Source organism: Leptinotarsa decemlineata, unplaced genomic scaffold (assembly GCF_025532065.1).
Source record: "Leptinotarsa decemlineata unplaced genomic scaffold, Ldec_3_MD MMD2_tig00000133_RagTag_RagTag, whole genome shotgun sequence".
Lineage (NCBI taxonomy): Eukaryota > Metazoa > Arthropoda > Insecta > Coleoptera > Chrysomelidae > Leptinotarsa > Leptinotarsa decemlineata.
In genome coordinates this window covers 3073943-3100257 of record NW_027412542.1, presented here as the reverse complement: position 1 = coordinate 3100257, position 26315 = coordinate 3073943, and the positions used below count along the sequence as shown (strand labels likewise).

The 26315-nt window shown below is 32.8% G+C and overlaps 1 protein-coding gene across 3 annotated transcripts; it reads right to left on the bottom strand.

Moving 5' to 3' along the window:
- Nucleotides 1-1551: 1551 nt before the first annotated feature.
- LOC111507213 (nardilysin) lies at nucleotides 1552-26315 on the bottom strand. Of its 3 annotated transcripts, XM_074172558.1 has the most exons (18): nucleotides 25970-26312; nucleotides 25713-25914; nucleotides 24815-24955; nucleotides 24522-24690; nucleotides 23609-23814; nucleotides 18729-18896; nucleotides 18551-18672; nucleotides 18327-18447; nucleotides 16872-17090; nucleotides 16643-16772; nucleotides 16338-16593; nucleotides 6220-6370; nucleotides 5958-6091; nucleotides 4102-4336; nucleotides 3905-4048; nucleotides 3288-3734; nucleotides 3143-3203; nucleotides 1552-1833 (listed from the first exon to the last, which is right to left on the bottom strand). In XM_074172558.1, exons 1-18 carry the CDS (start codon nucleotides 26176-26178, stop codon nucleotides 1703-1705), a joined length of 3246 nt encoding a protein of 1081 aa, XP_074028659.1. In that variant the 5' UTR covers nucleotides 26179-26312; the 3' UTR covers nucleotides 1552-1702. The 3 variants fall into 3 exon arrangements, with proteins under 3 accessions (XP_074028659.1, XP_074028661.1, XP_074028660.1); XM_074172560.1 differs by lacking the exons at nucleotides 1552-1833; nucleotides 3143-3203 and having other exon boundaries at nucleotides 3643-3778; nucleotides 25970-26315; XM_074172559.1 differs by lacking the exons at nucleotides 1552-1833; nucleotides 3143-3203 and having other exon boundaries at nucleotides 3685-3823; nucleotides 25970-26315.

Sequence of the window (26315 nt, the reverse complement as noted above, 5' to 3'; positions counted from 1 at the left end):
CTTTGAAATATTTATTTTTATACTTCTATTACTTTCAAAGATATCGAAGTAATGAATAGTTTGCACATTCTGGTTTGCTTAATATTCTGATGCGATAACTAGTAGTCTCGAATGTCCCACTTCTTCAGTACGTCACTGACCAATATATTAGAAGTTCTAGATGTGACCTAATTTTCTTGTGGATCGGAGATGTCGTAAACGGGACCAGCCATAAAAGTTCTTGAATTAGGTCAATGTTCACTATAATTTCCTTGCGTGGAATGTTTTTGTCTTGTCGAAATTGAGTCGGTCAGATTGACAGATTACTGATTCCGAAATAAATATGGACCCTTTCCAAATCCAGAAGAACTGCGGCTTTCTAAATATCCTATTTGTTCCATGAATGGAAGTTTTCACAGCCGACGCGCCGGTTCTAAATAAGATAATTTTTAGAGTAATTTGGAAGTAGTCTGAAATGTTACTACATGATGTCTCGTTCTCAAAATTTCGAAGAGCATTCTTAAAAGTTTCTCTACTAAAACGGCCAAAGTGTAATTATAATAATAAAAGTGTGGATAATTTGCTAATCAGAAAATGATCGTCCAAATAAGACATTCATAATCCAAAGAAAACGTTCATAATCGAAAGTATACAGGGTGATTCAAAAGTACTTTGAAAACTTCAAGTCGATTATTTGATAATCGATGCATCTTGAAGTTATTACGAATATTTTGCATTTTTCACAAGAATGCTTTGGAAATAAATTTGACGTTTGTGAGTAGTTTTGGTAATTACATATTTTGTGACAGTTAGACGTTTTGTTGAAGTTTCCGTAAGTAGAAGTAGAAAACACTTATTTTGAAAAAATGGATTACTTAAACAATAATGCTCATTTAGCCGATATGCATTTCGTTTATGGCCTTGCGGATGGCAATGCGCGCGAAGCAAGACGTATTTACCAGTAGCGATTTCTTAATCGAGTACTGCCTTCAGCTCCAACATGATGTACACATCTTTGTAGAGTTCATGCCTTTCATGAGAAATGAATTGCTTTTTTCCTTCCCACAAATTTTGTATAGAAATGAAGAAGTAAAAAGCCAAAACCTTAATTTCTTAATATTGTAATTACTTTTTCTTTTATTAATAATTAGTAACTAATTAAGTTCTGCAACTACTGTTGCATGAAATGCATGTACCAGATCAAGTGAAGGAACTACTGTGTAGTGAAACACGTCTTCAGTAAGATTCAGAGTATGAAAATTGTTCGTTTATTATGCCCAGTGTTAACTTCGTTCAAGTAAAGGATGAGTGTAGATAATCATATACAAAAATAATGGATTTTGTTTAGATGAATTGAAATATCAATCGAAGACAGTATTATAAAATATCACAGTAAGAGTTTATGTAAAAAGCATAGATGTCCGATATCTATGTTTTTGTGAAGTTCTTGAGCTATCTTCATTGATAAATAGAACCCCTTGAATGATTTATGTATAAGTAATATTACAGACCCCTGCCCAGGATTATATTATTGAAGTATGTTAAGAGCAGTTTTCTATATGAAATAAAACATTTTGTGCAAAAAATTACTTTTTTTATTAAATTGAATTTAATACATAATTTAAATAAAATGTGTACTCAAACAGGTAATGAGGTGATCATCACTAGAAGCCAAAAGTGTACACGAAGTGGTGATTTTCTTTCCAACTTTTCTTAGAATCTATTACTTTTTTGATTGCATGGCAGGGTAGACGTAGAGATTTTTTCTGAATTCCTCAATGTTATTAATGAAGTAAGTCGCATCATCATCTTTCCCCAACATTTTCATCGACAATTTTTCTGGAGATGGATCAACTGTAATAAAACCATTAAACTTATAATAATTATGCCTTTACTTTCAATAGATGTACACGTAATTATAGGAAATATAGAATGTTTTGTTACACATGTAAAAATGCAGTCCCACAAATATAGAAGTTTTAAATTGAAAGGTATATACTTTTAGGAGAGAATATTGTACAAAAAATGTGGGAATCTTACAAAGAAAAGAAGAAAGCAATCAATTTCAAAAATGAACTTATTCCAAAGATGTGTAATTCATGCAAAGAAGTAACTTTCGGACACAAACTGAAAGAAAAATAACTACTTTCATACAAAAGAAAAATACTTTCAGCATTGAATTATACAAAAAAAACACTTTTTCCTATTCAGTTTGTAAACTTTTTTCCTTTCTTTGAAAGATTCCTACATTTTTAAATTTCATACTCATTGTTCATGTTTTTTATTTTATTCGTTAATAATTTTTCATTACATTTTCTTTCATTTGTTTATGAACTTTTGCATTGTTTTTTGTAATTAACTCAATCGATTATTTCAGTACTGTTAATTTTGGTATTTTCAATATTGTTAATATTTCATTCATTTTTCATTTCTTCCAATTTATTATTCTCATTGATTTCAAATCACTTTCAAAAAACCATGAAATTTCAAGGATTCAAAAATGACATCTTACTTAATTCTGATTTTCGCCTATTCTTACCATTGCTTGGGAGGTGAAAATAGCGAAATCACAAATATCAAATAAGTGCCCACCTTTACAAATATTGAAGAGTTCTTGCGTTTTTCTAAAATGTTTCTACAACTCTGTTTTGTTTTAGTTTGTCATTCCTGTATATCAAAATCAATACAGTACCAAGAGCACTCATGTTTGTTAAAATGTTTGATGAAGATACTTTTAAGTTAAGATAACTAGCCATTGTACTGTGGAATTTTTTTTATTCACATGAAAACAAAAAGTGGGGAAGTCTATTGGACCTAATACTAATACTACCCTTATTTAAAACTCGATTAGACTGTTAAGTTATAAGTCGTAAAATTGACAAAATGTTCCAAATAACATTTTATGATTGATATTTTATGTATTTATTGACACTTATTCTATAGAATATAATTTATAATTGATAAATGTATGTTTATATACTGCTTGTTTATATAACAATTTTATTTTTATTTTATTTTACATAATTGTGTGTATTTTGCCTAAATTTTATTTCTGTAGGTGTATATTTTACTTTGTCAACAAAACAAGAGTTTTTTCGACAATAAAGTATATTTTGATTTGATTTGAAGTAATCCATCCACCATGAATACCCTATAGGCTTACCTTCGATTTCATTGTACGGCAAGTTGGAATTCTCAACATCCTTCTTCTTATGTCCAACAACCTACAAGCAGCAAATATTTTTTGATTTGTTGAACTTTCAAACAAAACAACAATTATTAGCAGAATAATTTCTAAATCAACATACCTGAATGCTCAATTTTCGGAATTTTCCTCCATCTCCGAATTTATTATGTTGTCTCCACCAGCTAATGATTTCTTCGCTTTTTATATCTTCAATCATTTGAATCTCTTGTTTGATCCTGTCGAAAATATAGTCATCATTAGAGATTTCATACCAGTTTCTATCAACCTCCTCTTTCAAATGAACATCTGTACACTGCTTTGTCTTAATAAGGTCTTCCTTAATCTGCTGTAAATCATCTTCAGACATATCCAACAATAATTTCTCAGTGTGTTTTAAAAATTCTTCAATTCGATTATTTATGTGATCTGTGGTGAATTTGTCAGCTTGGGTATTCACGACTACTGTGAATCCCAAAACTCCAAAAGTATCCCTCGAAGAGCAATACACATGATATCCAAGTTGTTCTTTCGTGCGTAGAATATCAAACAAAGGTTCTTCGATTATCAGCTGAAATAGCATCAGGGATACTGTTAATGTCCATACAGCAGCAACTGTGACAAGTTGAAATAAGCAGTCAATGTGCATTTGGAAAAACGCTACAAACAAGTGACGATTTATTCATTCACATAGATGCTAAAATCGGAAGCTGGGTGAAATTAACTCAAGAAAATACTCACCATAATCAAATCTATGATTACACTTGCTCTGATAGAAAAGGGAGCGGACTGATAGTAATTCACAACTATAGAATTAGAGTCGTCACTGTTGAATCCTTCAACTCGGCAGCATTTTTCTCCAAGCGGAATTTGGGCTACTCGAAACTGGAACGAAAATCTTCATAAATTCCTCGTTAAGAAACTAGTAAAATGATTACCCTTGGATATTCAGTGTCGGGAAAGCTACTGGATTTTATTGTCTCCACAAATTTCTTCACAGTTTGAGAAGCAACTTTTTTTGACACATTCCCTTGGACTAAGGCTTTAACATACAATGAGTTTGAATAATCACTGACGAAATTCTTTACGTCTTCATACCTCAATTTAGACAAAGCTATGTACTTCTCTGATAACTTCCAATGGTTATTCAGAAGTAATTTCATTCGCACATCTCTGTAACACAAATCAAAGCACTCATCAGGTTTATAATAGCAGACACTGACATATAATTTCAAATAATTTTGATATGGCATCTTCAGCGACTCAATAACGAGTTTACCAACTAGGAAGTCGTAACGCATTATTGCCAACCATCGCAGTTATTGGCAAAACGTTTGTAGCTAAATCTCTACACTGGACTATGGCCATACAGACTTCATAACCACAGTTTCCATTTGACTTGAACGGTGAAAGCTATCAGTATGTAAGTCATCTTTACCCATATAACCAGTCAATAAGGACTTTTATCTTAAAGTTGTGTGCCGCCTACGAAAAACAGTGCGAAGAAAAACAATTCATGGCTTTTGCAACGTGTATTCACCAGTTATGGCCACCTGCGACTTTTTTCTATTCCCGAAATTGAAGATACCGATGAAAAAACTTGGTTTTGCGACGGCTGAGGAGATAAGAACCGAAATGCCGAGAGAGCTCATACTGAAAAGTGAATATCAGAACTGCTTCAAGAATTGGAAAAAAACTTGGCACAAGTGTATAATATCTGAGGGATAATACTTTGAAGGGGACAAAATATAAATTGATGAATGGATACATTTTTGAGAAAAATGAAAAATCACCTATTTTTTGAACAGAGTAGTATAACTTTTTCCACCGAAACAAGGTCTATTGTAAATACACTATTTGGTTTTTAAAACTGTATTCTAACGTTTCATCAGAAGAGATCTCAGTTAATGGTTCTCAAAGTTCTCAGATATGTGTGTTGTTGTTGGGTATGTGATGATTATTTAATCTGTATACGTGGGTCACTGTTTCTACCAAGTTCATTGAGAGCTCTTCTTTCTATAAAGTATTCCAGATATGCGTTCTTATTCCAAACAGTTTTATCAATAGATAATTTCTATTCCAGATTATGAACTCTTTCAGCCCTATCATACAAACTTTTGGCTATACCCATTTCAACACTAGGATGATAATTAGGAGATATTAAGATGAGTTTTCAATGGATAAAATCAATAGTATCAATAATAAATAAATTGTTTTTGAGAAAAATGAAAATTCACCTATCTTTTTAACAGACAGCGTTTATACATATGCCAAAGGAATCATGAATATTCACTTTTTTCCATATATGAAATAATTCCAAGTAATACTAAACTATTAAGGTATTTTCCTGTATTTAAAAAAAAAATGTTAAAAGTGGATTATTGAAACGCCCAGACAATTTTTCCATGAGTTCTGAATTTTTAAACTTCATCATATCTCAGTGTGGAAACAAGTAGTTAGTGCTTTGAAAATATCAAATTATTCTTAGAACAAGTTATTTATTTTATAATGTTGTATTTGATTTGTCATTTCAATATATTGTAATTGTAGTTTTATGTATTTTTTTCACAAATGAACTACTGCTACATAAATTTAATTTATTTGGAAAAGTTCACGACTTGATCAAAGTTAAACCAAAAATAATCAACCCTCAGGTAACCACTGTCAGAGATCAGGTTGATAGCAGTTAGCTAGTAGTTTGGGAACAAACGCAAGATCGAAGTGTTAACCATTAGTTGTCCTTGCTCAAAAATTCAAAAAAAGTTTCAGAATACATGGATTTAAAATGACTCACTTTGCGAATGTTGCTGGTTTCAGAAGTCTGTTGTAATATCCCTTTAGTTGTTTATCCTTAACAGCATCAAACAATTTTTCCGTTATATGATCTCCAAGTGTAACAATGTACTTTGCAATAACTTCAATCAACACCTTGAAACAGAAGTAATGTTGGGGTATAGAAATTTACAAGTTTAATTATTTTTTAAAAAGAAACTGACAACTTTTTAGTCCACATACTAAAACTATTCAAATAAAAACCTCGTCTATCAACAACTTACTGGCAACTTTTCATTGAAACCATCAACTTTTATTAAAACGCCTCGTTCGTAGAAACTCAAATGGTGTGATAACTCAGCATTAGTGGCTGGATAAACTTCTTCAGCAATAGAAAACTCCAGCAAATTCATCAACATTTCCGTAAGGGTGGCTCTAAAAAATGAAATTATTTCCATGCTGTTCATATTTATAAACCTATCACTGAAATACTCCTAAGTAGCGAATATTTGAAATATGTTTTTTGAATATTCGGAGTATACATTTTGATTACTTAATGATTTGAATCATATTTATATGATTTGAATATCAGTTTTGAATCATTTTTGACTAACAACTGAAAGAGTTATGAGTTCAATTTTATTTGAATATGTTTGATAGACATAAATCTTCAAAATATTAGGTTATTTCAAAAGTTTTGTCCGTATTAATGTCATGTGTTTCTTTAGCTTCATATTTCAATACATATTCATTCTTCTGTGTAGTGGTATATAAAATTAAAATATTATTAAAATTTTGCCTCTTTTCGAATTTAAATTAGACCAAAGCGCTGAAAAATTAACCAGACAATTTGCAATGTATCAGCTGTCTCTACGGAACCTTCGGATACCGGACGCCCTCTCGTCGTAGTATTGCCTTGTCACGGTAATGCGGGGCTCTGCCGTGATTGACCTTCTTTTCCTAGCTACTCGTGGGACTTTTATGGACAGAGTAAACTTGCTTACGACTCCAACTGACCTCCCTGTAAATTTAGATCAGGAACGAGTCTACAGAGGAGATGAGTGTCGAGTTTACGACTCCAACTGACCTCCCTGTAAATTTAGTTCAGGAGCGAGAGCTTCTCAACTCCCCAACTCTTGATCCAATAACTGAACCTGAAAAAAAAAGGTTTGGTGGTGCAGCCAGGAAACGACTGAGTTGTCTCCTCAAGAGCGAGGTACCTTATAAAACCGCCTTGCACCAAATTTTTGAGCGACGTACGCAGAATCTGTCTCAGGTGGAGGAACAAACCCCCCATGAGCAGGTTAGCAAATGTTTGCGCTTAAGTGATGATTCACCAAAACCAGAGGAAAAGAGCCCTGCAAGGTTGAATCTAAGGCATCGTCAGGTGTAGCTGACATGCAAAAACCCTCATATGGGAAGGTTGTCGCGGGTATCAAGGTGGGAATCTTGCACCTTGACTATCCGACTACGTCATTATCGATGAAACAGCAGAACATATACGTTGTGCCTGCCCCGCTGGGGACCGAATCAGGTTTCTGGTGCAGGTGTTTTTGGACTTCTGGCAGAATATTCCAGGATTGGCTCACTCCAAGGCGTTTATTCACCCTTCGAAGCTTGATACCAAACAGTTATTGGACTACAGTAGGGATGAACTACGATGTCTAACAGGCCTTCTTAGAGGTCACTATCATTTGAATCATCATATGCAGAGACTTGGACTGTCGAAAGACAATGTGTGTCGCCTCTGTTTGGAAAATGATGAAATAGCAGAGCATATACTTTGTGCCTGCCCCGTTGGGGACCGAATCAGGTTTTTAGACTTCGGCAGAGCTGTTCTCTTACCATCTGACCTGAAGGACCACTCACCATACAAACTAATCGGCTTCGTTAAGAAGCTGGGTTTATTTGGTCGAGTGTGAATAAGTGTGAGCCACAATAAACCCTTGCGGGTTGTGGTGGAGGGTTGAATACACCCACTCACTTTGGAGCTAACCTAACCTAAGTGTTAATGAACGCACTGTTCAACATCAGTTTACGAAATTTCGTTCCGGAGATTTTAGTTTTTGATGGTTCGAAACGTATTGGAAAGGTCAAGAAGATCGAAAAAAGGGTGCCCCACTATTTGAATGATCGACAGAAATTGTCACAGGAGACGTTCAGGACGGTGGTTGGACACTGACGAGCCATCTCAAAGGAATCCACCAAAAAAAGACCAATGTTACCGCAATGTAAGCGGCTGGTGTGAAAAAAATAATAAAATCGTTAGGCGTAGTATTTAAATATTTACTAAGGTTACGTCACGCCCAACGATTTCATTATTTTTTTATCTGATCAATACCGTAGATTGCTGAGGACAGTGGTGTGATGACCTTCCAAATATTTTTTTAGTTTTTAGTACATTATCTACATCATTATTATCTTTTTTTTTTCAATAAAAACCGTTTAACATTAAACACAAATTTTTACTTATTTTATTTTTAAGTTTTTAGTTTCTAAATGTTATCCACCTTAATGCGTTCTCGACACGTTTTAACCTTTTACCTCAACTTGGGTGGTGTATTGCTAACAAAATATCATCCGAAGATAATTGTGGATACTAACAATCGAAACGTCGTGAAGTAACTTGGTTTGGAATAACTTGGAATTTTCAATTTTCATTTCTTGTTAATAATTTTTAAATTTTTTCAGCTCGTTTTAATAGTTCATTCTTTTTGGTTATTTTGGTTGTTGCTTGTATGTTATTTCATTGTAATTTCAGTTTTTTGCTTAATAAAATTATTTTTTCAGCTAATCTGTTTAATTTTTTACAGATTCTTTCAGGGATTTCAAATCAATTTATATCATATTAGAGAATGGAAGTCCGAACTGATGAAATGCACTACGAAACATTGTCAACCACCTTCAAACATATCATTTTTAGTCACCCTAACGCCACACAGTCCTCGACACGATACAAATTCCTGACTAGGGCGGGAGATCCATGCTTGTATCCTGAGTTGACAAAGTTCTCTGTTTTGATTATATTGGATTTGCATCTTTTTTATAGTGTACTACTATAGTACTAGTCAAGTCCTGTCATTTGATATCCATATTGGGGTAGTTGTGAAATAATTTGTAATCCACCATTTTGTAGATGGGGCCATCTTGAATTTGCATCTTTTTCAAAGTGTAGCCATTTTGCCACCATTTTGTAGCTGCGGCCATCTTGGATTTACAATGATACAGAATTTATTAACTTGTGTTGTCATCAAAACTAAATGTGTGTACCAAATATCAGATCAAGCTGTCAACAGGAAATGGGTCGAACTTTAAATACTAAATTTGACCAAGCTAGATAAAACCTTTGTTTGAAGGTGGTTGACAATGTTACGTGGTGTATTTCATCAGTTCGGACTTCCATTGTCTAATATAAAATAAATTGATATGGAAACCCTGAAAAAAAATTAACCGAAAATAACAATTTTATTAAACAAAAAACTGAATTACAAAGAAATAATATACAAGAAACAACCAAATAAATAAAAATTGAGATATTAACATAAGCTGAAAAAATAAAAATTTGAAATATTAACAAAAAATGTTAGTATCCACGATTGTGGAAACTAACAATCGAAACGTCGTGACATAACTTGGTTTGAAATCTTTTAATTTTTATTTTTCATTTTTTAATTTTTATTTTTTCAGCTTATATTACTATTTCAATTTTTTTATTTGTTTGGTTTTTTCTTGAATATTATTTCTTTGTAATTTCAGTTCTTTGTTCAATAAAATTGTTATTTTCGGTTAATTTTTTAATTTTTTTTTCAGGGTTTTCAAATCAATTTATTTTATATTAGACAATGGAAGTCCGAACTGATGAAATACTGAATAAAACCGTTTTAAGAAACTTTTGAAACAACCTAATGCATATGAAACAATCAAAAAAATTTCAAACTGTAACTCATTGAAAAGTTATCAAAAACATGAATCAAAACAAATATTTAAATCATATCAATATGATGACATATTATTTGTATCTTGTGAATGGCTTATGACACAGGCATAAATGAGATAATTAAAGAAATTCAAACGAGTCAGATGACTGTGTGATTAGTAAATCAAATCAAATTCAAAACATTCATCTTTCTCAACATCTCTAGACTGGAGAATTTAGCAAATATCCGCCAGAAAATAACTACTATCCTAGCTGATACCATATCGGATAGACATTTATGACAGCAGGACCTAGTTGAAATCAGATAAGTGATCACCTACAGACCAGTTTCGTTACTTCTCGTCAATGCCAGATGGATCCCATAAATCAGAAGTACATCTGGGACTCGACTGATTCCATCGAAGCTCCAATGCATATACCTTTATCTGAGATAGAAAGTTTTTCAACTACAATCAAGTAGTAACAGTTTCATCTCGTGAACAAAGCCCTAAGCAGGAAAAAGCATCCCTGTTAACATTTTCATTTCAGATTACAATAATTTTTCTTCACAAATTGACTTTCTTATATTATTTTGAATTCCATTCCCATTTTGGGGTGAAGGAGTTTTTTGTCTTTCTATTTCCTTATCTGTATTCGAATTCGAATACAGAATAAACAGAAGAATAAACTCTTCTCATGCAAATGTAGGTCATACTCAATTTGTACTTCAAACATTTGTTATGGAATTAAAACTCATACTATGTCAAGTATATTCATCAGATAGAAAATGTGCAAAGAAAATGTCTGAAATTCATAGCATTCAGATTAGGTCTAGTTGTTAGTGAATATAACTACAATGAAATAATGAACTGGATGGAACTACCCAGTCTAAGTGATCACAGGATTATATCGTTGGTTTATCTCTTCAAAATAATCTTTGGCATAATTGACTCTCAGGAAGTTCTCTCTATTATACAATTCAATGTTCCGAAGAGACAAACCAGACAAATACACTTATTCGTTGTACCGCGTCATTCAACCAACTATGGTTTTTATACACCCATCTCAAATACACACATCGGAAAAGTCTAGGGATATTTTTATAACATACTAAATATCATAAAAATAAGTGCATGAGGTCGTTTAATTTCGATTAAATTGGTACACTCGACCACCCTGTAGATTTCTATGGGTTGAACAAAGCCTGCAAAAACGGTAACTAATCTTTTATCAAGTTTTTTACAAACTGTAGGTTTTCGGCTAAAATGAATAATCTGAAAGTGTCGAGTTTGTACATTCTATGCAGTTCTTGCTCAGCAATTAAACTGAAAATATTGTGCTTTAACATGGAACGCCATCACTTACCATTGGCTGAGATGTATAGAGCTGTAGGGCTTCTTCAAGGTGGCATGCGACAAAATGATGTAGCTCTTCGTTTGGAGGTCTCCCAAAGTGTTATCAGTCTTTTATGGCGGCGTTTCCGTGATACTGGCAGTCTAGCCGAACAACATCCAGGGCGAGGACGCGCTACAACTGCAGTTCAAGACCGATTTTTGGTCTTAACCGCAAGAAGACAACCGACAATCACAGCACCTGAGTTGGTTAGCGTGTTGCAGCAGACGCACCAGGTAACCATTGGTCGTGATACTGTCAGAAATCGACTGCATGAAGCAGATCTCCACAACAGAAGGCCACTTAGATGTCCACCTTTGTCGAGAGGCAATCGCGGTAGAAGATTAGAGTGGTGTCAAGAACATCAAAACTGGGATGCAAATGATTGGGCCACAGTTTTGTTTACAGACGAATCCAGATTTGAATTTCATCCAGATTCTCGTCGAGTAAGACTGTGGAGACGACCTGGAAATAATGAACATTTGAGACACGTCAAGGAAGTCCACACATACAGAGGTGGTACAGTAATGCTATGGGGCGGAATCATGATCGGCGGCAGAACCGATCTCGTTTTTCCAAATCGCTCCCTCACAGCTCGACAGTACCTCGACACCATTCTTCTACCTATCTTCCGTCCGTTTGCTGGTGCTGTTGGTGAAAACTTCCACCTAATGCACGATAATGCTCGTCCACATGTCGCGCGTCTAGTGACTGACTGGCTCACCAACGAAGGAGTTGATGTATTGCTATGGCCAGCACAATCACCGGACCTGAATCCCATCGAGCATGTGTGGGGCATGCTTCAACGCATATAGGGAACATTCACAAAACGTTTCAATTGAGAGAGCTTTTAATCGCTGAATGGGCAAATGTACCTCAACAAGACATTGACAATCTCATATTGTCGATGCACGATAGATGTAGGGCCGTAATAAACTAGCGTGGAGGCCATACTTTGTACTGATTCCAATTTTTTTTGTATTATGATTTTTTTTCGGGGTGCCAAAGAAGAGCCATATTTTTTTTAGTTTTGCTTATATGCGCACTCAGTATTTTTGACCATTTAATAAATTTTGTTGTAGGTTACATTCGTTTAATAATCACCCGTCAACTTTTTTTTCCCTAAAGCGATCTAAAGAAAAATTATTACCATTTTTAAAAATATCCCTAGACTTTTCCGATGTGTGTATGTTGATTTTGGGAAATTTATATTGTAATAATATTGATTTCTTTTGCAAAAATCCTAATATTTTTAAAAAACAAGTAGCTAGATTGTTGTTCAATTGATATTTATTTACAATTAGTGGTAATGTTGTAAAATTAAAATTTTATTTTGTTAGTTATTTTATGTATATACAGGGTGTAACATAAGTACATTAAAATATTCAAGTGACGTATTCCAGAGACAATTTTGAGAAAAAAAGTCTTTATGAATTTGTGTCCGAAAATGCTTTGTTTCGGAGATACGGGGTGTTGAAATTGAATTTTTTTGTTCGCTTTTTGAAAATAACTCTTGCAAAAAATAAGTTATTTGCACGAAATTCGATACCCGCGGTTTTTTGACGTGGGAAATCATAATTTCATATTAATTTTCATGTAACATCTAGAGGGCACTGCGTACGCTGTCATTATTTATTTCAAATTGCCCTAACTTTTTTGACAGTAAACTTTTGGTACTTTTCATGAAAAAACCTAATTCCTACACCTTTTTCAAGTAAAAAAGGTACACTTCCTCAACAACGCTGGAGGTGTTCGTTTTCGAGAACATTACAAAAACTAAGTATGTGGTCGATCTCGTCAAAATAAACAACTTTTTCCTATAAAATATTTAACGAAGAATGATTCGTTTTCGAAATACGGATTGTTGAAATTTTTCAAAACATGGTAGGTTTTTGTCATAAGTTTTTTGAAATTTTAGTTATTTTCATCAAACTTTATAGGTAGTATATCCATACAGACTTCTTCTAAACTGAGCATTATCGAACTGTTTATTCAATCCAAATTAAAAAAATTGTCAGGTTTATTTATTCAATTAGAAAGTGCTACATTTCGGAGTTTGTAAAAAAACAATTCGGAGAAGTACTATGTTATTTATTAGGAAAATAAACATATGAAAATTGAACGAAACAACTATTACAACAACTGTTCAAAGTGACGACCCCCCAACAGTAATACAAGCTTCTGTTCTCCTCATCAAAGAATTCCTAACCCGTTGAAAAATGCCCGGAGTGTTTCTTATCGTTTCGCAGCAAGCTATGATGCGATCCTTCAACATTTACTTGTTTTCAATGGGGCTAACATAAACTAGCGATTTTAGGTGTCCCCAAAAGAAAAAATCGACGGGATTGAGGTCCGGTGACCTCGTGGGCCAATGCTCAGTGTCTCCTCTTCCTATCAATCGGATATGCTACGTCTAAAAATGTCTTGCTATCATACTAAAATGAGCAGGAGCTCCATCTTGCATAAACCAAGAGAGTTGGGGAAGTTCGTGTTCCAAAAAATGTAGGTAAGCATCTCCATTCAAACGTAAGGGGAGAAAATAGGGCCCAATTGAATAATCCTCAATTTTGCCTACCCATACATTAAAAGAGAATCTGTCTTGGAAATCAGTTTGCGTTATTGCATGTGGGTTATCTTCCGCCCAGATGTGGTTGTTATGGAAGTTCATGATAGCATTTCTTGAAAAATTAGCCTCATCTGTGAAGAGGATTTTCGATAAAATTTGCGGATGTTGTTCGACTTTTCTTTGAAGCCATTGAACAATTTCGATACGTGGTTGGAGTCACGCGTTGGTGATACCTTTCCTGATAAGTGCGTCTGTTCTCGCTTGAATTTCAGCCAAGCCGTATGCAAAAACCATATCAGCCATTTCAGCATTCTTAAAGTCGGGTATGGTACCAAAAAATCACTTTATAAACTCCGAACTGTGAATTTGTCAATTAATAGTTAAAAATGTGACAGAGAACTTCTATTTTTATAAACAAACTTTCATAGACTACTCGATTTAATCAACTTAATTTGCAAGCGGAAAGTGACAAAAATTATTGAAATCAAATTTGGCTATAAAGTAATATGCATCAATATAGAAAATTGTAAATATCTTGAAAACGATCACCTCCAGCATTGTTGAGGAGGTGTATATCTTTTACTTGGAAAAGGTGTGGGAATTAGGTTTTTCCATGAAAAGTACCAAAAGTTTACTGTCGAAAAAGTTAGGGCAATTTGAAATAAATAATGACAGCGTACGCAGCGCCCACTAGATGTTATATGAAAATTAATATGAAATTATGATTTCCCACGTCAAAAAAACCACGGGTACCGAATTTCGTGCAAATAACTTATTTTTTGCAAGAGTTATTTTCAAAAAGCGAACAAAAAAATTCAATTTCAACAACCCGTATCTCCGAAACGAAGCATTTTCGGACACAAGTTTATATAGAATTTTTTTCTTAAAATTGTCTCAGGAATACGTCACTTGAATATTTTAACGTACTTATGTTACACCCTGTGTATATAATTTAGATATTTTGATATTGATATTTTTTTGTAATTTCTTAACTGTATTGGGGTAACCTGTTTAAAAATATAAATTAATCATTCACAGAAACGCTACACAACGTCATATAAGAGAGAGTGCAGAGATAAAATTTCACTTACATGGAAATCTATCATCCTCAGGTGTACCTTCAAAAGTTTCAGGCTGAAAATTCTCATCTTCAACTCATCAGCACTTTTTTTGGATAATTTCAAAGACGAAACATTCACTTCTTGCATAAGATTATGTGTAACAGTTCATTTATGAGATACTGGGACAACCTGCATGTAAATTTCGATAGTTCAATTGAAATGGCCTGCAGGTGGACAGAGGACGATTGAAGCGACAGTGCGAGGCTTCAGTGAACAAATATCGAGCAGAGAAAGGGTCAGTGCTGTTCGATAAAATAAATTTCACACTTCGAGTACCTATTTAACTTCAAAGGCCTAAAAAGAAGCTAAGGTAAATCATTCAAGATATTACAATTTCTAGTTTTTGTGGTAGATTTGCAGAAACGATGTTCTCGTTTCAGGCCTAAAGGAAGGAATGAAATCAAGAAGAATCAGATTCAGTTGAGTTGACGTTAATTTCAATCAATTCAGCTTTATCCAGGAAATTTGGCTTCATTTATATCTTGATCGTTCACTGCCTGCTTGATAAGAAATTCGATGCGAGTTACACCACTAACTAGCGGGGTTGAGGACAATTTTCTTAAGTAATTTCGGTCTGGTCGTGTCTGCAATTTTAGGAAGACTCGTGGAATTTCATCCCTTCCAGATATATAAGTACGTGAAAACCTACTTCTTGAGACAGAGTGAGTACCTACATTCTCCTTCAATGTCAAGTGGACTATTGAAATAAAGAAGCTATGCGTTTTATTTATTATTGTTACCAAATGATTATTTATTGATCGTTTAAACTTGTAAATGCTTTCCCTTCAATATTGTTCTTGTATACCTATTTGTGATTTAATCGACAGCTGTTGATTGAACAATTCCTATTGATTAAAAGTATTGGGTTATAATTATTATGAAATTTTGATGTTCATATATCTATTCATAATTGTGAGCTTCATTAGAAACCAATCTCCGTGTTTCATGTGAATTTATTTTCCTGCTACTTGTTTGCTAATTCAGTTATATTTCATAGTTAAAAGAGTAGCAAACCTATTGGCAAGTTATCGTATTTTTATTGATTAACTATATATATATATATATTCATATATCTTCATTTATTTTGTTTGAATCCCCATTCCTCGTCAATTTATATAATTATATTTATTGGCTGGCGCCCTCTCAGCTTACTAAAGAACATCTTGAATTTTCAGATCTCAAGAATTCGAATCCACGCCTTGGTTGTGACGCAGAAATTTCGTTTTTCAAGTAAGTACGCCACATATGACTGTATTTTACCGAAAGAGACAATTCTGCTCGGGTCACGATATCAGTTCATAGGAACATTCATACAGTTAGGAGAGACTAGTTTTTGAAAAAAAATTCAAGTTGAGGTCAAGATTTTTCACTTATCATCCAAGCATGGTATCAATTATTTTTACTCACTTTTCAGCAGACTTTACAGATTTGGGACTAATAAGGTAGAAATAATAATAAGCTATTGGGAGATTAAACTTCTGATCCTTCCTGTACCACAACTCATACAAGGAATCACTTTTAATTTTCTGTGGATAATCGGGATGATTTTGTATTTCTGGTAATATTGTAAAATCACTCGTTAAATATGGGTTGGGGGGAGGAACATCTAATTCAGGATGTGGCGGTACATTTTCCCATTTGCTTATTAGATCTTTTGGAATTTCTAAAATAGTTTTTGTTAAAGAAATAATTAAAAAAAAGTATACACTTACCCATATCAGTATATTCTGTACCAAACCACTGTTCGATTTTATCAAATTTCAAACCATTTGGCAAATTCTTGGACAAAACCATAACATTCATTTTACTTGGCTGAAGATGTTCAAGAACCATTTTGATTGCCTGAGAAAAATATCTATATTTACAAAAACAAGTTGTTATTTGCGGACTTTAGTCATTAGAAAATTATATTCTTTAAATGGACAGAAACATTTCACATACCTCTGGATTATAGTCGTAATAAATTTCAGAACCAGCAATATAGTCTTCTGGAGGGTAGATTTGCATTGATTCACATAAATCCTCAACTGTGTCAACTGCCGTTTCCTCTGTGGCGAATCTGAATGAAGTATCTGCTATTGATTTGACTTCATTATAAATTCTTTCTTGTGGTCCCAATTGTTTCAGCAGGTTGATGTAAGAAAATACCACTTCTATTACCTGAAATAATCGTAATTGTCCAATAAGATTCATCAATTAACTCGTCAATAAATCAAATAAAAATATACTATATATATATATATATATATATATATATATATATATATATATATATATATATATACATATATATATATATATATAGAGAGAGAGATTTTATCGAGTGGGTATGTACACTACAGAATTATTATAAAATCCCAAATGGTACATCAAGAAAGTTTCAATTGTTGAAACCAGTCAAGCATTAGAGTTCAGTTATGAACCCAACAAGTGAAATCCTTAATATAAACTATAGTAATTGCTTAAAAATAAATAAACCTATTGATTTTTATTGGTCCACCACAAAACTATTGATAAAATACCAAATGGAACATAAAAAAGAAAAAATATTAAAAAGACAAGAATAAGCTTAAAGACATTCAACACTAATGATCAATTAAATGATCATCTTATGGCGAGTAAACCTAGTCAATATGGTCATTTAGCATACCCAAATTGTCTCAGGTAAACAAAATTCAGGTACTCAGTTAAGTTAAGGACCACCTGGTATTACCTACAGTAGTGTATAGATATATAAGGATTAACATTGTTAATTATTTCAGTTTACTGTATTCGTTTGGAAATGTCCTTATAGGACGAAACTGCAGTAACGATAGTTACAAATGGTATAAAAACAGAAAGTTTTATTTCTCATTCTTCATGATGATCTCCTACCATGTAGTAACGGCTACATCCATAAATTCACTCTTTCATTTACTATATTGTGTAGAAATCCTGTGAATGATTTCTGATGCAATTCCATAACGGAATGTTTGGAATACAAACTGAATAGAGAAAAGTGTTTTTTGTATAATTCAGTGTTCATATAACAGTATTTGTTTCGAAAGTTTTTTTTTTTTTGTATAATTCAATGTTTATATGAAAGCAGCTGTTTCGAGAGGGCTTTTCTTCCAGTTAGTATCTGAAAGTTACTTTCGTGCATTATCTACACATCTTTGTATACAGTAACCTTTTCTGAAATTAATTGCTTTTTTCCTTTCTTTAGTAAGTAGATTCCCACTTTTTTATATAAAGATTGAGAAGTAGAAAGCCGAAACCTTTTTTCCCAGTTAATTTCACTTTAGAGCTACTTGAACAAGAACTAACAATCTTAAATGAAAAAGTATACAAAACGTACTGTAAAATAGGGTAATTCATTCATTTACTTGAAAAAATAACCATGAAAAAGTGACTAACCTCATTCAAATGCCTCAATCCTTCATCGGTTAGTACAACAGACACATTCAAAAGTGTAAAGAGGGAATTGTCTTCACTTCCCGATTCTCCATTTCCAACTGAAGTAGTAATGGCCCACATTCTGACAAGATGAAAAACTCTTAGGTTACCTTAAAGGAATTATGAAGGCAACATCTGCGTTCTCTTGTACATAATGTGTACAATCGAAATCTTATGAACCTTACCTCTTTTTCAGATATGCCAACAAGCTGCCTTTACCTTCATCCCCCATTAAAAAGGAAACATAATAGGCCGGTTTACTTTTGTACTCGTGTTGAAGAGGAGGCAAACTCCAGGTTAAATCCACCTGAAAATTTAACAAAAATCCAGCATTCTGTCCTAGAATATGAATTTATTTATTACCTGACATACATCCTTCATAGGTTTCACATAGTACATTCTTTTGAACATAGGTGTATCGAATATTCCAGCTGCAATACTACTGAAGTCACTTGGCGGTAGATCATTACTTGGTACTTTGGAAAAGCATTTCAGAACGTAGCTCTGAAGTGTTTCAGTAGGGAGGCGTGCCTGTGACAAAATTGAATCTATTCAAAATAATAGGGATGTCAATCATATTCAAATAAAAATACACAGTATTTCTATAAAAAATCAAAGAACAAAAATACTGCCCTCTTAATGCGTGTTTTGATAACCACGCTAAGAGTTTTAGTCATCTTCTGATGACGCTGATTTGGTTAGAGAAACGCGCGTCAAGAGGCAGTAATTTTGTTCTGATATAAAAAAGTGTTTTTAATAGATCAATTTTTTTGCCAAAGGATGATATTTTTGAGTTCATTTTGAGAAAAAAACTGCCAAAGGTCTCAACTTCTGAACTAGGAGAAAAGAGATACGCCACTGCTTTTTCTAAAAGTAATCCATTGTTTTTTTTTTGTCTGACATACATACAATTCTTTCATTTGCATGCCGGTAAAAAAAAAGTAACAATAAACAAGTATTTCTTCAAAAGAGTAATTTTTAAATGGTACAATTATGAAACCTAATTAATATAAATACATTTTAGAATGCTAATATTATTCAGCATATCAGGTGTGACCGACCTGATCGCAAGCGTTATTCGTTCTTTCAAGTCATTCACATCTGAAGGTTTAGTTTTGTACACATTGCTCTTTACATATCCCCATAAAAAGAAATTTAATGATGAAAGATCAGGTGATCGCGCTGGCCATTCAATCTATCACCGCCTCCCTATCCACTGATTGGGAAATTAACTTGGTAATGTGGTTGTGCTCTATCCAGCTGAAACTATATCGTATTCACTGGAACTTGAAGTTTTTCTGAATCAGGATATAAATTTGCTAAACTTGAATGAAAAAAAGGATCAATGATATGGTTTCCTACAATCCCTGCCCAAAAATTAAACTTTTGAGGGTATTGCGTGTGTTCTTCTCTCATCCAGTGAGGATTTTCCGTTGACTAGTAGCGGCAATTTTGCCGATTAGCATGGCCGTTAAGAGACAAAGTACACTCATCAGAAAACATAACATCTATCATTTGCTCACATAAATAAGTTCTTCTATCAAAATCGTCTTCCATGAGCTCCTGAGTAGGTATCATTTCAAAGGGATGCATCTTATTTTCTTTTAATATGTTTAATATCGATGTATGGCTAGTATTGAATGTAGTGGATGCCTGTCTACTCGATGTATGTGGGCTTTGTTCAAACTCAAGCATCATATCTAATTTGAGTTCATCGCTCATTGCATTGGCAGTTGTTTTTTTTATCTGCCCCACATGACCAAGCTCGCGAAACTCCTTTTCTATTTTGCTTATTGTTCCTTGAGAAATGGGCGGTAAATTAAGAAAATTTCTCATGAAATAGACGCACTACTTCCTGTTGTGTTCGAGTTTTATGTCCGTAGCCAATTATTTGTAATACTGTTATTTTATGCATTTCCGTTAATCTAACCATTTGTCAGATTTGAAGTTAACGAATTTTGAACTGACAACTAATGTTGTAACATACAAAACAAGTTGACAAGGCGTTTTAAACTAACTTTGACATGGAAATTATTTTCAGTTTTTCGAAGGATACAATCTAAAAAGAACATTGCTATGGTTTTTATTATCAATATCTCAACATGAAATAAGTTTTGAGTATATTGCAATAAGTTTTCGAGTGTATTTTATAGAATTTCGGTAACCACATGATTTTAAATTTTAATTGTTGCAATAAACTTGAAAGAGATAACATTTTTGAATAGAGAATGAAAAGACCTTTCAAAAGATATATCACAAGCCTATACTTTCCATTAAAAAAATGTGGGAGTTGTACCTGTCATCCGACGGGGGTTAAAGGTAGGGGTAGCATTTTTCCGTTGAAGTATGCCAAATTATAATTTAAGTTTGACGTGTTTCGGGATTTTGTTAAAATATGTACCATAACCGAAATAATGAATTAATTCCATTTGGCTTTTAGTCACTGTATAAGAAACCTTCATCTAAGAGAAAGAGATTGTTAACTAGTAACAGTACATTACTCTATTTTATGAGCAATGAAAATCTAAACAAACTACAGAAGCTTCAAAACAGATCCATAATGACAATATTAAGTTGTAATAAATGCACATCTGTGAAATACATGTTGGAAACACTGTCTCTTATGTCTGCTAAACAAAGGATAACACTGAATATGCTAATATTTATATTTAAAATTAAACACAATATGTTGCCAAATTATCTGAATGATCAATTAACCTACACAAGTAGTATTCACACACACTCCACTAGAAATAGAATAGGAAATTTTTATATCAACAAAGAACATATAGGTTGTGACTCGTATAGTTCTGGCCTAAGTGCATTTAATAATTTGCCAAGTCATATAAAAAGCTGTGACTCATTAAATTCATTCAAAAGAAAATGTAGGGAATATATTTCAGGTAATAGTCATTAATAATTCGTCTTGTTTTCTAGTTTCTTGTTTTTAAAATTTGCCTACAATATTCAAAAATACTCTGTATGTGGTTATCTATAATAATCAAGTGACATTCTTGTCAAAATTTGTATCAAAATGGATATATGTCCATTATATTTTTATAACTTTTTGATTTATATGTATAAAAATAAATCAAACATTCAATATAATAAACATGAGTATGATACAAGAACTAATTAACACGTACTTAAAAAAAAACTGAAAAAAATGATATCACACATAATCCTTATTTATTCAATAAGCTGCCTGATGATATAAAAAAAAATTAAATATTTTTCAACATATAAAAATAAAACTAAAGAATGAATAATATGGACTTCACACATTTTTTAAAGATATAATGAATTTCAATAAACTGATATATCAAATACATAGAAAAAATTCTCTACTGCCGCATTTTAGCATATATTGAAGGGAACAAAATGTTTACAGATTGTCAACATGGATTTAGGCCATCAAAATCAATAGAGACAGCATCCGCACATTTTTTCAAAATTGTATATAAAGAGCTAGATGATGGCAAATATGTTTCAACTCTATTTTTTGACCTATCGAAAGCTTTTGATTCAGTGGACAGGAACATACTGTCTAAAAAATTATATAATATCGGAATAAAAGGATGTCTCCTAAGCTATATCAATTCCTACATGGAAAATAGAAAACTAATTGTAAAATGTAATGAATGCCAATCAGACATGCATGACGTAACTCTTGGTGTTCCACAAGGCTCTATTTTAGGCCCACTACTCTTTTTAATTTATGTTAATGATTTACCAAATCATATTCAATATGGTGCCACCACTTTGTATGCTGACGATACCACTGTTACTGTGTCGGGTGTTACTGAGGAGGAACTTTACCACAAAACTCAGGTAACGCTTGACGAAGTGTATGCGTGGTGTCAAAGAAATGAACTTATTTTAAACCATGGGAAAACGGTTTTTATGAACTTTAACCTTAGGAGGCCATTAACACCTGGCTGTAATTTTGCTCTATCTGAAACAACTAAGTTCCTTGGCACTTTTATAGACAGCAAGTTAACATGGGAACCACACATTGACCACGTCTGCAAGCTGCTTAATAAAGCTTATTTTGCCATTTTACAGCTTAAAGACACAATTGCCAAACAGGGTCTTGTAAGTGTGTACTATGCATTAGCTTATTCACATATTTCATTGAATATATTAACCTGGGGACGATCGAGTCATTTACAGCGCGTCTTTGTTGCTCAGAAAAGATTACTGAGACTGATTTTCAATATAAATCGCTTAGATAGCTGTAAAGAAACTTTTATAAATAATAATATTTTTACGGTACCTAGCATTTACATCTATAAATGTCTGGTGTACGCGAAAACTAATATACTTTCTTTCAATACCTCTGCGGAAAGGCACATGTACGATACACGACATGAAAAATTATTGTCGATACCTGGGCATAAAACAGCTGCATTCAAAAACTCTCTATACTATAACTGTATTATTTTGTATAACTGTGTTCCTCAGCCTATGAAAGAAATGACGTTATCTTCATTTAAAAATGAAATAAAAAAATATTTGATGCTGAATGCTTTTTATAGTATAGATGAGTTTATAAATAGAAATAAATGACCTGTCAAAGGGAAAATAGGAGGAATGAGGAATCTAAATTATTTCCTCATTGTGTAAACTTTTTGTGTAGTGTAAGTATTTTGTTTTATCCCATATACACCTGACAAATATTTTGTTTTGTCTCATATACACCTGTTTTTTTGTGAAATTGACAAGTATAAGTTATATTATACGATCATATCTGTAAATATGTTCATGTGTGAAAATGTGATGATTCAGTTTTTATTCATTGTGTTACATGACTCTACATTTATTTGTGACATTTGTGATATTATTTGTGTGTGATATTAAAGTGACGTGCCAAATATACACTATTGTATCAAATATTGGTAAATAAATATTCTATTCTATTCTATTCTATTTCTAAATAGTTCTATGTGATTATTATTTGAGGACATTGTAAATTCAAGTACTTATTTTTTCTTACAATTGAAAAATGGTGAGAGTGGTCACTCCCAACACTGCGAGATTTCAACAATATCTACAATGCTTCACCGAATTTTTAATAAGTTATTGCTGATTTTTTCTTGCATAAAGTATTGTAATTGAATATAAAGATGGAGAAGTAGAAAGCCAAAACATTTCTCAACTCTGAATAAAGATAAATTGTACAGAACAGTAAAAAGAAATAATACTAATATTCCAACAACATTGATAAGAACGAAGATTCTAACCTGTATTGCAAGTGTCATACGATGAGCAGAATAGTGCCGCTTTCTAAACTCGTGCACGCCTTCATAGAGTTTCTCATCAGATATATTGTCTTTCAAAGTTTTCAAGTTTCCCCATGAAAAATAACTGGCAGGTGTTCCAGGTTTAGCAAAACTACAAAGAAGCTGCTCTTTTCTAGAATAATCTGAAGGTAAAGCCATCTGAAATTCTAATATAAATTGACTGAGTAAGAAAGCCGAAAGTTTTTCTCTCTAGCAACAAAAAAGAATACAAAATTGAATTTTCGGCAAATGTTGGCCTGATTACTGTTTATAATTCTTTGAACAGATGAAATATCAATTTTTTTAGTCAAGAAGTAAGAAAGGGGCTTCAAACATTATCAGACCGCACAACATTGAAATTCATGTTTGACACATACTTTGTGGTTAAAGTCACAAATCACGAAAAGTCGAGATGAGTCTTATAGGCAGAACTGATTGCAAACTTGCAATGCACAAGGAACATTAATTTGAGAGCTCATCCAAATAAGTTGAACAATATTTTTGCAGTCATCCAGGCTGCACTTGTAGCACATACTGAAGGGTTTTCCAGAGACTTGGAAAAAATGGACAAGTCAGACGGCTCTTAAATAGTAAAAAAAACTCTTACACATTCCTAAACTACATTGTGCTTTTTCTAAAATAAAACGATATTACTTGTTGTACAGTTCTAAACGTATAATGATTATCAAGTTATCAAAATTTATCTGCATTCATGTTTTCAATTATAATTGTTGCAACAAAAAATTGTTTTCACAAGTCATCATATATATTTGCTGTGCTTCATTATAAAAGTAAACACATGTTTTGTTTCACATAATCAAGATTCGTTAAAAATATTAGTATGATTAGTAATTATGAAAAAAAAACTACAAACCTGATTCAATGGACTCTCTTTCACGTGTCATTGCACTTTTCTTCATCAAAGGTGAGATAAAAAATTGAGCAAACTTATCCAAGGCTTCAAATAAATGCTTTTCAAGGCACTCAAAGTAAAAACAAGTGCTTTCTGTATCTGTAGATGCATTATCACTACCGCCTCCTTTCTGTAAATTAAAAAAGAAATTTATAATAAGTCAATTCTCATCTTCAGTTATAGAAAGGCGTTTTCTCAAAAAAATAAAGACAAGCAAGCTGCCTGAAATTTTCACTTGTTTAAAATATACAGACCTTTATAAATGAGTCGAAATCATTTTCAGCAGGGAATTTTTCACTACCCATGAATACCATGTGCTCTAGAAAATGGGCCATACCAGGAACCTCAATTGGGTCACTATAACTCCCAACGCCAATACATAGCCCAGCTGCGGCCTAAACAAAAGTAAATTAATCTTTCTGACAAACTTATATTAGTCTATAATACATATTTATACCAGGTGAATAAAATGAGTTGTAGGCACATTATTTTAATTAGTACAATACAAAACATTCAAACGGTAGCTGATTGGTTAACTTGAGTGATTCGTTCTGAGGGGGCTACAACTGTTATATTTCAATACATTATTTTCAACAAAAAAATGTAGAAAACATCTCGAAGAATTTCAAAATATAATTCAATTTGCTTTTTAACTATTTAACAATAAACTGCCTTGTATTTGATGAACAAATAAAATGTTTTAATAGCAAGATAAATTCCTGATAATACATTCCTTATAACTAGTCAGGCCTCAGGAAGGGGATGGTGGGGGGTAGTTATCTGAATAATTGAACAACTCCTTTCAATGAATTAGTACTACATTCTTATTTGGTTATATATTTTCAAAGTGAAATGATTTATTACATAGAAATGTATCATATGTACGTTTTGTTCTGTTTAATCTTATTCCAGACTCTGCTAAAAGTTATTCTCTGTCCTTGCTCAACATATTTTGAGCAAGCAGAAAGAGTGAATAATTTTTGAATTCAGATTATGGGAAAAAAACAGACCTTCGATTTGTGATAGACACAACATAACAAGAGCGAAATCACGGTTGGTTTCTATTTGAAAAGGTGAATAAAATACAGGCTATCTATAAAAAGGAAAACCAGACCTGTCAAAGCGGAAAGAAAACTAGAAAAGTATGATTACCATTTTCAATTCAGAGTTAACGGATTTACTCTGAATACTTCCACTAGAGTCCGACTCAACTTCAGAATCGGAACTTCCTGAATAATTGGAATCATCAGTCTCAGATTCGTTATCAAGTTCTTCACAGGATTCATCAGCAAGGGATACTGGAGCCTTGTCAGATATAAGACATGCTGTCAAACCATTTTCCAATTTTATAACTCTGAAAGTAGTTGAAAAACTAGAGCTTGAAAAGATACATGCTTTATTAACCTTACGTGTAATCTTTTTTGTCACTGACACTTTTTGTAGGAGATGGTAAAATTTTGAACCCTTTCGCTTCATTTCCTAAGATTGTGTTCATATTTGAAATATGTTTCCGTTTCTTATTTCTAATAAAAATGTTCTTTCGTGAACTGAAATTCAAGATAATCTTCTTACTTCCAATTTTTTCAAAAAAAAAATTAAAATTTTTGAGAACTGACATAGACCATATAGACTCGGTGCAATATGGACATGGACACAGAAACACAACCCACAAAACAATTTTCGTGGAAAACGACGCTAAAAAATATAAGAAGAATAACGGGTAATTTTTTTATTTCCATCAACCTAAATTGATGT